The sequence below is a fragment of the Lycium barbarum genome, chromosome 8 (assembly GCF_019175385.1).
Source record: "Lycium barbarum isolate Lr01 chromosome 8, ASM1917538v2, whole genome shotgun sequence".
Lineage (NCBI taxonomy): Eukaryota > Viridiplantae > Streptophyta > Magnoliopsida > Solanales > Solanaceae > Lycium > Lycium barbarum.
This window is the reverse complement of record NC_083344.1, coordinates 119,422,874-119,435,526: the sequence shown is the minus strand read 5'-3', so window position 1 is coordinate 119,435,526 and position 12,653 is coordinate 119,422,874. Positions and strand designations below refer to the sequence as shown.

Below are 12,653 nucleotides of genomic sequence, written 5' to 3'. Positions count from 1 at the left end.
TTTTTCCTTTTCTTTACCCTCATCTCTTCAAGCTGGCTTGATATCATTGTTGTTTTGCCCTTCCACCTCACTCCAGCCCTTGTTTTGTGACCAAGGTCCCCAGTAACATCAGCTGACCTTATATGCTTTCTTGGAGCAGCATCAATTATCCTACTACTTGGCAAGCTATGTTGTAGACAAAGCAAAATAATTGTTTATAGTTAGTAAACTCACTTGCAACAAATATACCCATTCCAACAAATATTTCAGCTCTTACATTGTATGTTGTAAATCCATTTTCTGCGACAAATATACCTATTCCAACAGTCCTAGGCCTTTTGTAAGGGGCAGTTCTTCTTCTTTTATTGTCAACAGCTGTTACACTAGAAGCTTGAGAGGTTTTTCTTAGTCTTCCCCTCCTCACATTAGATTGAGAAGCAGCAGGTTGATCAGGTGCATTGACTTCAACAGGTGCAGCACTAGAAGCTTGAGAGGTTTTTCTTGGTCTTCCCCTACTCACATTAGACTGAGAAGCAACAGGTTGGACAGGTTGGACAGGTGCATTGGCTGCAATAGGTGCAACATAACTTGTTGCATTTTCAAACTATTTAGCAATAATGGTTGTCCTCCTTGTTCCCATACCTCTTGTTGGTGCTTGAGAAGTACTTCTAGGCCTTTCACTTGTTGGTGGTGGTGCTTCAAAAGTACTCCTTGGCCTTGCACTTGTTGTTGGTGGTGCTTCAGAAGTACTCTTTGGCCTTGCACTTGCTCTTGCTGGTGCATCAGAGGTTAATGGATTTTTCCTTGGCCTTCCCCAATCTTTTGCTGGTGCTTCAGAAATTGGAGTTGTCTTTCTTAGCCTTCCCCTAGCTCTTGCAGGTGCAGCACTTGATTCAGCAAAGCTTGGCTGAGATGCTGCAACAATATCTGGTCCATTACAATAGCTTGTTCTACCAGAATCCTACCAAAAACAGTAGTGTCAAATCAAAACCATTACTACAAAGAGTATAAAAAATAGAGTTTACTTTAAAAGCTCATACCTTCAAAGGACAGCCTCTTTTATTATGGTTTTTACCATGACAAATGCTGCAAGTCATGTCAACTCCTTTTCTTGACAACTTACCGTATCTTTTTGACTCAGTGGCTTCTCTTCTCCTGGCCTTCTTTGGTCTGCCTGGCATAGGTTTTACAACTGGTGGTGCAACATAGGGGTTATTGGACTCAGGCCACATTTTCATATTAGTGACTGGTTGAAGAAAATGACAATAAGTCCTCAAGTAGGTCTCCTTACTGTAGCAGCTATCAACAAACTCAATGGGTTCATACTTCTTATTTAATATGGAAGCAAGGGCATGTTGACATGGTATTCCCTTGAGCATCCGAGCCCTGCAACTGCAAGTTCTATTTCTCAAATCAACAGTATGTTGATATGGCCCATCACTAATTTCAAACCCTCTCTTACCATTGAAATCAATATTACATTCCATTGACTTCTTTATGTTGATTTCTAGTACCCTCAGTGTCATTGGAGATATATTGGTTAACCATGTTTTTGGAAATTGACTCAACTGACCTATTCTAGTCATTACCTTCACTCTAATCTCTTCAAGCATAGTGATAATGGTTTTATGCCTTGGTCCTAAAATCCAGGCATTGAAGCTCTTAGACATATTATTGTCCATACTATCACACTTAATGTCACTTCTAAAGTACAGTTTACACCAAGTTTCAGGTGGGTAGTACAGTAAATCTGTAACAATATCCTTACCATCCTTGGCAGTACCAAGCTGTTTCATTTTGTCCAGATTTATCTTCATCTCTCATTCAAAGGTGTTTTTTGCACACTTCCAGAATTGGTTCCTTTGTTGAAGACCTCTCCATCCTTTTGCCCAGTTGGCTAGGATGTGTCTTGCACACATCCTGTGCTCCACCAGTGGTAACAATTCTTTCATAGCTGATTGAAGCCCCTACAATTTTAAGAAACAATTATATATGAATGGACAGAAACTAAATGAAGAAAAAAAAAGTGATTGTCATACCTTTTGCATGTCTGATATCACTGTGTAGTTGCTGCCATCTCCCATTCCAAAATCAGCTATCAACAATTTCAAAAACCATGTCCAAGTGTTCTTATTCTCATATTCCACTATAGCCCAAGCAATAGGAAACATTTGATTATTAGCATCTTTAGCAACAGCAGCCAATAGCTGTCCTTTGGTTATTCCCTTTAAGAAACAACCATCCAAACCAATACATTTCCTACAGCCACCTAAAAAGCATTTTTTCAAAGCATCAAAGCAAAGATTAAAAAAATTCCAAATACCAACCTACCACTTTCACCAGAGTCATCAACCTTAACAACACAAGTACTCCCAGGATTAGTCCTCAACATTTCATCCCTATAGTCAAATATTTTTCCAAACTCTAACACATGATCACCCATGATTTCTTGGAGTACTTTAGCTCTAGCTCTCCTGGCAGTGGTTTTTCCAACATGTATGTTAAGTTCTTCCCTAATCAACTGCTGAAACTTGATAATCCTAATGTTTGGCTGTTCTGTAATTCTATTCTTGTAATGCTTAGACAAAAACTTAGCATTGCACATGTAATTTCCAGTAGTCTTGACACACCTATGTTTAGGATTGTAGGTTTTGATCATGAAATCATTAGTCTTCTTGTCAAGACTTGCATATAGCAGCCATGGGCATCTATCCCTACACCTCACCCTAACCTTTTTGGGTTCATTGACAAATTTCTCTAACTGCACACCCCTTTGAAGTGCATATTTTGTAACAGCATCCCTAAACTCATTTACATCCTCAAAAACCATCCCCAACTCCCACATCACTTTTTCAACAGTTTTGTCAAAAATTATTCTTCTCCTAGCCCTCCTAGACCCTGACTCATCATCTGTATATGATTCAACACTATACGCATCAGAACTGATATACACTGGCTCATCCCCAGCAACCTTACCTTTCAAGCTTGTATCAGGAGTAGCAGTTTCATCAAAGCCCAGATCTGGACCAACTTCACCAACAGGAATTTCTCTAGGGTCATTTCGTATCCTTTCTCTTCTTTTCCTCCTCTAATATGACCTCCTTTCAGCCCTCAAATTTATGCACTCTTGATAAACATCATCACTTTCATGTTCAGCATCATGTTCATTAAATAGTTCAGCTTAGTCAGACTCAGAACTATCATCAATGGACTGGTCAGATTCAAGAATAGGAAATTCACTACTTAATGGGTCTTCAGAAGCAGCAGTTTCAGCAACTACTGGTTCAGCAGGTGCTGCAGTTTCAGTAGCTGCTGGTTCTTTATTAAAAGCAAACCCATCCCCTTCTTGGATACCCCCATCCCTTTCTTCATTAAAAGCAGCCAAAGATTCCTCATTGGGGCTAGTGTATTCCAAAAAAGCAATGGGACCATCTACATTATCTAAATTATCAACCATGTGATAGACATAGATTTCAATATTATCCCCATTTTCAAAACTTTGTGAAATTTCCAAAATGTCCCTATCAGTTTGGATTTCTACAACACTGTCACTATTAGGTCTCCTAACACAAAATGAACAACTTGTAGTATACCCTAGTTCTTTAATATAATCCCTTAGTTCAAAAAAGGACATCTTATCCACTTCAATATCCAAAAACTCTGTTATTTGTCCACCCTTATGCTTTGGTTGCCCACTACTGACATCCAAAACCCCACCATGATACCATCTCAATGTTACTAATACAAACCCACTCATACCTGAAATTACAATTCAATAATTGTCACGACCCGACAAGGGGGCAGCGACGAGCACCCGGTGCTAGCCCACCCGGGCACCCCTTAGCTTACACTTATGCTTGCATCTAGGTGAGCCACATCATTAATCATACATCTCTAAGCATCAATCATACTAGTCCCATTGGACGACAACATCTTTAATCATCATAGGCATCTGTGCCACAACAATGTACATGGGCCGACGAGGCCAACAAAATGACATACAAAATATAGGCCGACAAGGCCGGACATATCTAACCATATACACGTGACTACGAGCCTCTAAGAGTATAACATATCACATGAGCGGGACAGGACCCCGCTATGCCCATAATTATATACACAAAAGAATAAGTACCCAAAAGCTACGGCTCCGAAAGAAATGGAGCTCTGCTATGCAATCTCTGAATAAGCAGCTATGGATCAAGTTTGTCTCCATGTGCACCTGCGGGCATGACGCAGCGTCCACAAACAAAAGGACGTCAGTACGAAGAATGTACTGAGTATGTAAAGCATGATCAACATCGATATATATAAGCATAATGAACAACATATGAAATAGCATAGGAGGGGAGACAATAATATCATCGTCATAGCACTTACCTGCCTTTCGTAGGACTTTCCATTTTTCATACGTATTTGTACACCTACGTCATCATCCCTATTCCATAATAGTACTCGTACCATACTTGTGCTCATATTCGTATATATGTCCTTATTCGTATTCTTATACATAGTCTTATCACATTCATATTCTTATTATATACATAGTCATTTCATATACATAGCATTTACATAGCATACCCGACCTCATAGGATCGGTGTTTCATACATACTTGGCCAACCAAGGCTCAAGGTTACTCATACCTGGCCCTACCAAGGCTTCAGGGTTATTCGTACCATCTGCAGAGGTGTGCGCGCGTTTCGTAATCGTATACATACTTTATACATATTCATATACATATATCCTACCCAGCGTTATAAGCTCGGGGTGTCATTATAGCCCTTCATAGGCACATATAAGTATAATAGCCCGTAGGCACCTTTAGCATCATTATTATTATCATCATCATCACTATCATCATCATTTTCGCTACATCTATATCTTATGCTTACTCGTCATATGGGGTGCGTAGTACAATCGTAGTACATATCGAGGATCGTGAGCTTATGAGCTCGGAATGTCAATCATTTGAATACAACATACTCATATAGAGGATTTAAGAGTTTGGCTAAGGAACCATGCCTTATGAAAGAAGGGTTAGCCTTACATACCTTTTCGTCGGACTATTCTACACTTGCACGTTTCCTTCCAATGCTAGCGTCTATACCTTCATTAATATCATAACAATGGCCATTAGTCATTCACATTATCCACATTATCTAGATTCCTTAATTTGCCTCTAATTCACCCATATTTATGGTCATAACATCCAACTTCGTCCATTCGTCTAAAGTGTCTAGTTCATGATCTTAGTACCATTTATAATACATTCATATCACAACACAACAACATTCATGATTCAATTCAAACTATTCCTCAAAATGTCACTATTCATCATTCATGACCTACTTGACCATATTTTCTACAATCCATGTATTTCAACTCTTCAATACCTTAAACATCATATAAAAATCATGAATCTTACCTTAGAAGTTGTAGGAACAAGCTTTGGTTGATAATACTCCACTTTGAGCAAAACCCTAGTTTTTCTCCATTTGGATTTCTTGACCTAGATGATCTTTGATGATGTTCTTACTCTTGATTCACATCGTTTTATGTTGTTGATCCTCAAATATCCTTGAAAACTTGTATAATAAATGTAGAGAAAGGTTTTAGAGAGAAGTGGTGTAATGTTGTAATGAAATAAAACAAGTGTTGGTCCCTTTACTTAATGACTTGCAAAATCTGTGCTGAGGTGAACAATGGTCGTAAACTGAGTTTACGACCACGTATTCCACTTTACGGCTCGTCCATCGCGGTCGTCTTTAACCTTTTCAAAAATCAGAAGCTTAGGCTGCAACCATGGTGATTTACGACCATGGTTTACGGGCCATAAATCACTTTACGGTCCGTAAACCTAGTCGTATTTTACCATTTCCTCCACTGGCAGAAAGTTGAAGTTCTGCATGGCAGTTTACGACCTGCTAGTTTACGGACTATACCAGTTTACGGTCAGTCCTAGCACTTTACGACCACTGGGCAGTTGCAATTCTGCAACTTCCCATATTTCTTAGACTTCTCATTTTAATCACCCACGTCCATGCACATGCATTGCTCACCTTATATCTCATCTTAACTTAGCCAACTTTCTCATCTCACATCGGATACCTTCGAAATCTCGCCTAAGGTCATCAAACGTCGTTTCTTGCTCATGGACATCATGCACTCATACTTATCACTAGTTCGTTCACTTACGTACCAACGGAAAATTTTTCCGAGGTGTAACAATAATAGTACAAACAATCAGTACCACACATATACAATAACAATAGATGGTCAACAAAAATCACAACCCCACACACACATCAAATAACAACAATTATGACTTCTGACAATACAAGGCCAAACAGTGTATAAAATCACATTTTGGGGTGAAAAAAAATTGGACGCACTTACAACAGTAATACTACACAACATAAGATTACACATCTCTTAACCCCAAATAACCCCAATTTAAACTAGGAAAAACCCATAATTTTTTAACAAACCCTAGAAATTCATACAACAATGTCACAAATCCTATATAATATAGAAAAAAATAAACTTCACGCGTACAATACTGATAAAGAACACGACTAACTTGGTATTTTTTCAGTACACTAAAAGCTTGACACTACCTTGAAGATAAATCGATGATTTCGGGTCAAAATCAACCGCGATGTTACCACCTAAACTTAGTTTAACTATGATTCACACTGATTTGCAGAATAAAATGGTATTTGAGTGATTAAAATGGTAGAAATCGAGTGGAAGGTGAGATAGAATTTTGGATTTCAAATTTTGGAAAGCAAAATAATGAAAATGACCTGTCTGGTTTTAACTTTATGAGTGCGTGCATACACTCAAACTCGTTTGAGTGACTTTGTCCGGTTGAAAGCGTAAATAATACACAAAAAATAAGTCCAGGGGGGTTATAGGACCCCCGCAAAGTTGAGGTGTGTTATGGCAATTTTGGCCATAGTTTGAGTGTGTTTTAAATACTTTTCCCTTATAAATTCAAGACCAAGGAGCTCTGCATGGGGTTCAAAAATTTATAAATTCTTCCGTGTTTTTTATAAATTCTTCTGTGTTTTAAGTAAAGTAATTTTTCCCGAATTTTATTTTCGCATTAAAGTGTGACTATTCCCCTATTTCTTTTTCGAATTGTGGCTACAAATTCATACTGCACCACGTCCAGAAACTGGTCATTCCATCTAACTTTTACGAACAAATCTTATGTATGGGCTAGGCCCCTACCGATTTTGGCCTCCACAATATGTTCTGTGTGTAAAGTGAAACAGAGTCACTGACAGGTAAAGGATAACTTACATAAATAGTTATCGTTTCTAGGCTTCTAACCAATAGTAGCTATTTTTCACTTAATTACATTAGCTGTGTTGGGTATTTGGTTTGACATCAAATGTAGCAAAGGAGAGGTCCAGATCAAGAGGATCCATGGCACGACATTTGTAGACTTCGTCCCTTGTGTAAAATGAAACGAAGTGCCATTTTGAGGCACACTAGAGAATAAATTGAATCAGCATTTTAGGTGTTGTGGCCTTATAATGGTTGTTGTTAGAGACTTTAATCCTCCTCAATATTAATCATCTTGGATCCACCTCCCCTTCATTTTCATTCTCTCCATTTTTCTCCAGTTCTAGCTTAGATTAGGGACACATAACAGAGATTAAAAATAATGATTATGATTTAATTGATTAAAATAAAGCTCTAACCATCGTTTTCTTTTCTTTCTCTTACCCTGTACTTAATATAAACCCTTGCAGTTACAACTTCTATTTGCATTTTTTCTTTGTTTTCCTTAAATCCCTGTGTCTTATAATAATTTGTTTTAGCAAGAAAATACTTAAAAAAAAAAAATTGAAAGAAAAAGACAAGTCTGTTCTGATTACTAGTGAGCGATTTAAAAAGTGATTAATTGGGACCATGAGCCATTTTTCCTAAAGATAATTCTACAGGAGATTGATTAAGTCCGTGAGCACATTGAGATTTAAGGAAAACAAAACAAAAAATGATGGGGTAAAACTGTGGGAAAAATATAGGAAGAGAGAAAAGTTCTAATAAATTTATTTATGGACAAGTTATTAATTATCTAAACCATAGTTAGAGCTTTGTTTTAGTCAATTAAATTATAACTATTAATTTTAACACATATGATATTTCCCTAATCTAAGCTAGAACTTGGAAAAAATGGAGTGAAATCAAAAATGAAATGAAGTGGAGCCTGATCCAATCATCTTGATATGCGATTAGTAATTATTTGTTGGTCGGTTTCACTAAAATTTCCGGCCAGCATTTTGAAACCACAAAAAATTACTTGTAGAAATTTTATATAGCTTAAAAAATAAACATCATTTTATTAGATTACATTTTATCGGCGAATAATTTCATTTATTAATTAATCAAGTCGATCATCCAAACAAAAAAGGAAAGAAATGTTGCTATATATATATATATATATATATATATATATATATATATATATATATATATAAATAATAAAATGCATCGTTGGCGTAAATATAATATTTCTAACAAAGGCTATATCCCTAGTCTTAGTTGTCCACTTTCTCCCCATTTTCATGGCGGGATCCTCCAAGTAATATGAAGGAGGATATACAATAAAGATACTATTTTAGTGATAGGTCCCAAAGCTCCGGAGGAAAAAAAAAAGGTACTACTAGTTTCTCCCTAAGCTCAAAGGCTCAATCCTTACCCCATTTTCCACGTCAAAAGTACAAAAATTAATTGCACTAAAGGGCGTGTTTGTTATGACAGAGAATATTTTTCAGAAGAAATATCCAATACATACTCTCTAAAATTTAGAAACTACTTAAAATGGATTATAAGAGAAAAACATAATCGAAGAAAGTCATTTCCCTTTTCAATGGAAACATGTTTTTGGTATTCGGTTGCCACGGAATTAACTTACTTTTTCCTTCATATAAACAGACCCTAAACAAAACTATCCTAAACTAAAAGGAAGTGCGTTGTGATTATAACTTGTAAGTATTTAATCTTGATGTTTACGCTAAATTAAAAAAATTAACCTTAATTAGCAAATAAAATTAAATTGAGAAATATATATTACTTGATCATGACTAAGTAAGAAATTTGTTAATAAAAGACCCATATTTTTTTTTTATGTGATATAAACATCATCTGCGGCTAAGATTTTACCCTAGTCTATATGATATGTACTTTAGTACATGAATCACAATGGCCTTTTACGTTATGTAGTCCAATCTTTAATTTTTTTTTCTTTTCTTTTTGCTTAATCAAGCAAAGGATACAAGATGCTTCTCTACCCTACTTGCACATGAATTTGAATCTTTTCCATATATTGTGGATTAAATGTCAAACTCAAAATTAATTCATTATGATTACCAAAAGAAAGAAGGAGAAATAATTAGCAAATTCAATACCAACCAAACCGACTGATTCGACATTATTGGATGGGATCATCACATCACATTGTAAATCCATCACCCTTTAATTTGTAGCAGTTTGCCTAATAATTTGGCTCCACGTATTATATTAGGAAAATCTGTATGTTCAAAACATAGCTTTCAAAGATAACAATCACAAGGTAAATGACCAAAAGAAAGAAGCCCAAATATTAATTAAGTAGAATATTAGGAAAAGATTCATAAATATTCATTTTTCAATTCCTGTAATTAAAAAATAGTCACTATCCCGCAGTTTTAAATTTTTAATTGAATTACCTGTGGAATATAAAACTCTAGGACAATAATTAGTTTTTGAAAACAAGACCGAAATGTAATCGGTGGATGCTATTTCCACAAAATATTACTATCAAGTATCAAGAAACCAAACTAGGTAGAATGATAAGAAAGTTGATTTACATGCATTAAACAAAGAAAAAGGTTCTTCCTTTATGTAAACGGCCCATGTGGGCTGGTGGACCAATGAAAACTATAAAACGAACTCCAACAAACACTTTGCCTTTTAATTTCTTAATTAATTAATTGATTACAATGTACAATCTTCCAACTTTCTAATATAACAAATTGTGCATTATTGCTTTCTCCTACAAGAGAATTTTTTTTCTTCTTCTTTTCAAAGACCACACCATCCTCAAAAGGAAACTTCATCAACCTTTACAACCCCCCTTATGTGATCTCTACAATAATGAGTTGTATAAAGATATTTTTTAAAGGGTAGTTAAATTATTATTTTGGTTAATTATTATGTTAAGAACCAAGGGGTGCTCTATGAGGAATGCCCTTTCTTCTTCTAGCATTTGAAGGGGGTGGAGGTGGGGTGGGTGGGTATATGTCATGTTCTAAGCCTTCACGCAATTGATTTCCTCCTCTTGATGATATGCCTTCACCTCTTTGCAATGCTACTTCATTCTTGGCATCTAAGATAAAGCTTGCATCTCCATTCCTCTTTATTCCTACAAGCTAAGTCATTAAAAACAAATGATATATAGTCCCAAAATGTATACAACTCATCTTTCAAGATTACTTCATCATAACTTCAATGGGAAAATTAAATTGGCCTATAATGGTGATGATTGATGAACCACTATATACAATGTATGCCTTGTGTGCCCGAAAAAGAAAATGTAATAATAGCATTAAAAAAATTGGTTAATTGGTTATTCTTGAAAAGGATGGGATGGGTATCTATTTATACCTCCCTAGCTCTCCATGTGGCTACTCTGGTAATCAGTAGCGGAATAAGAGATTTTGATCAAGAGATATAAAACGATGAAAGAATTGGCTGGTAAACTGGAATTCGAACATACGACTTAAAACAATATTCTTAAACCAATTTTACTACTATACTACAAATTTCCTTATAAGTAAATTCAATATTTTATATATAAACAAGACGAACCAGATTCAATTGAACCCCTCAATAAACGTAGCTTCATCTTTTCAATATGTTTTATAACAATCCAAGGCTACATGTTTTTGAGTTGTGAACTTATGATGTGATGACGGTGGAGTGATATATTCTTTGGTAGGGAGTTACAATCAAGGATGGTAATCAGGATGTGAAATATGTGGGACATGAATCATAAATCATGATGTATGAATAATGCAATGCAATGCCATTGCCAAAATAGCTAGATAAAATGAAGTAATCGAGAATATTAACAAAATTAAGAGATTAATTTTAACTAAATAAGTAGTAATTTACCTTACATCCGAGAGAACAGAAACGAAAAGTGTCCAAAAGGCTTCTTCCACATATTTCACAAACGTGAGAACTTGCTTTGCCACTACTCTTTGGTTGTGGCCTTTCATTTAGAAACAAAACTCTTGCACTATTGATCACATATGTCTGCACTCCACTTATATCCAATACCTTCTGAATCTCTGAGACTCTTACCACATCATGATATGAAGATCTCCTTATCTATTTCATCCAATGCAAGAAAAAAAGAAAAAAAGAAAAAAAGATACACACACATTACAAATTTCAACCACATGTGGTGAAAAAGAAAATGTCAAAACCACATACCTACTTTCTTTTTTCTAGGTAAAAGTGAAACCCAAGGATAGTTACTTACTATGTAAGAAAAGATACATTCCAATAATAAAGACAAGATTATTACATAGGTGGAATTAGATTTTTTAGTTTATGAATTCTGGATCATAATTTTTTTTTATTTACTGAATTTTGAATAGACACATAGTTTGAGTCACAGTTATCGAGTTTTACCGAGCCTGTAACTATCATTGCGGCTCCGACCCTGGCTCATGATGATACTCATAATGCGAAGGTTTTAGATACCAAAAATTACTATGTAGTGAACTTTCTTTTGTACGAATTCAGATTAGTCGGATCATTACCTGAATGACTTGATGGTCTTTATGTTTGGATGAGCGGCAATAGAAGCAAAAAGCATTGTCATTGCAGTCCAAGCAGTACATATTACATTCACTACGTGCCGCATCACCGTGCGTCCGGCATATTGAGAAAAAAGCCGTGTTTAATAGAGGCTCTAGCCACGGTGGAACCAGCATTGTCATCAAATCTTCGACTATCGACTTAAAATGTCTATACAGACTAAGACCTTATTCACGCAGCGCGAATAATAACCCAATGTGAATAAGTTGTCAAAAAGTTCTTGGATTCTTGTAATGATGGTTGAAGAATCAAGAACTAGAGAGAGAAAATTTTCAGAGACAAAGAGAGGATTGTTAGGAAGTGGGGTTGGAAAGGGAAGAAGGGAAGGCCTAACCTGAACTAACAGCAACTTAAATTTCAACAATAAAAACAAAGGGGAACGATTTTATTAATGAAAGTAGATCTGACGGTTGACAAAAGATGAGGTGGCTGAGATTGATTTTCAACCGTTGGATGATGGGGAAAAAAAAAAGGGGAAGAGAGAAAGGGTATGTGTGAGTTAGGCGCTTACGCTAACTTTGGATGTTCTTTGCGTCTCTATGTAGGCAGAAAGGTCGGCCATTAGGCTACGTCTAAGCAAAACAGCTGGTCACTAAACGACGTCGTTTGGATTTTGTTTTTATACAGATTTACAGGCGTCGAGTTTTTAGTGGTGGTTGATGTGGGTCCTATGGTATGGTTTCTTGTTGCAAATTACGTCGAGATGAGAATGAGTGTTAATGTGACCTTTGAAGTTCCTAGAATGCCCTTTATTTTCTCAGTTATTACTCCTTCCGTCTCATTTTATACG

At 36.0% G+C, this 12,653-nt stretch overlaps 3 protein-coding genes across 3 annotated transcripts; all 3 read right to left on the bottom strand.

Annotated features, from left to right (window-relative positions):
- Window positions 1-73: 73 nt before the first annotated feature.
- LOC132605354 (uncharacterized) lies at window positions 74-1,137 on the bottom strand. Its single transcript, XM_060318529.1, has 2 exons — window positions 1,020-1,137; window positions 74-940 (listed from the first exon to the last, which is right to left on the bottom strand). The coding sequence occupies exons 1-2, from the start codon at window positions 1,074-1,076 to the stop codon at window positions 584-586; spliced, it is 414 nt and encodes a 137-aa protein (XP_060174512.1). The 5' UTR covers window positions 1,077-1,137; the 3' UTR covers window positions 74-583.
- Window positions 1,138-1,777: 640 nt separating this feature from the next.
- Window positions 1,778-3,736, bottom strand: LOC132608224 (uncharacterized). Its single transcript, XM_060322285.1, has 4 exons — window positions 3,171-3,736; window positions 2,438-3,062; window positions 2,019-2,306; window positions 1,778-1,946 (listed from the first exon to the last, which is right to left on the bottom strand). Exons 1-4 carry the CDS (start codon window positions 3,734-3,736, stop codon window positions 1,800-1,802), a joined length of 1,626 nt encoding a protein of 541 aa, XP_060178268.1. The 3' UTR covers window positions 1,778-1,799.
- Window positions 3,737-9,926: 6,190 nt separating this feature from the next.
- Window positions 9,927-12,389, bottom strand: LOC132606927 (protein RGF1 INDUCIBLE TRANSCRIPTION FACTOR 1-like). Its single transcript, XM_060320608.1, has 3 exons — window positions 11,806-12,389; window positions 11,150-11,368; window positions 9,927-10,404 (listed from the first exon to the last, which is right to left on the bottom strand). Exons 1-3 carry the CDS (start codon window positions 11,983-11,985, stop codon window positions 10,192-10,194), a joined length of 612 nt encoding a protein of 203 aa, XP_060176591.1. The 5' UTR covers window positions 11,986-12,389; the 3' UTR covers window positions 9,927-10,191.
- Between the last annotated feature and the right edge of the window lie 264 nt (window positions 12,390-12,653).

Excerpts from the sequence above, each read along its gene's own strand:
- LOC132606927 (XM_060320608.1), bottom strand. The coding sequence starts at position 11,985 with ATGACAATGCTGGTTCCACCGTGGCTAGAGCCTCTATTAAACACGGCT. Across the intron at positions 11,369-11,805 it reads AAGACCATCAAGTCATTCAG|ATAAGGAGATCTTCATATCA; the intron begins GTAATGATCCGA and ends TGGATGAAATAG. Across the intron at positions 10,405-11,149 it reads TCTGTTCTCTCGGATGTAAG|CTTGTAGGAATAAAGAGGAA; the intron begins GTAAATTACTAC and ends TTAATGACTTAG.
- LOC132605354 (XM_060318529.1), bottom strand. The coding sequence starts at position 1,076 with ATGACTTGCAGCATTTGTCATGGTAAAAACCATAATAAAAGAGGCTGT. Across the intron at positions 941-1,019 it reads AAAGAGGCTGTCCTTTGAAG|GATTCTGGTAGAACAAGCTA; the intron begins GTATGAGCTTTT and ends TGTTTTTGGTAG.
- LOC132608224 (XM_060322285.1), bottom strand. The coding sequence starts at position 3,736 with ATGAGTGGGTTTGTATTAGTAACATTGAGATGGTATCATGGTGGGGTT. Across the intron at positions 3,063-3,170 it reads TCCATTGATGATAGTTCTGA|GAAAAGAAGAGAAAGGATAC; the intron begins GTCTGACTAAGC and ends ATATTAGAGGAG. Across the intron at positions 2,307-2,437 it reads CCAGGAGAGCTAGAGCTAAA|GTTGGTATTTGGAATTTTTT; the intron begins GTACTCCAAGAA and ends TGAAAGTGGTAG.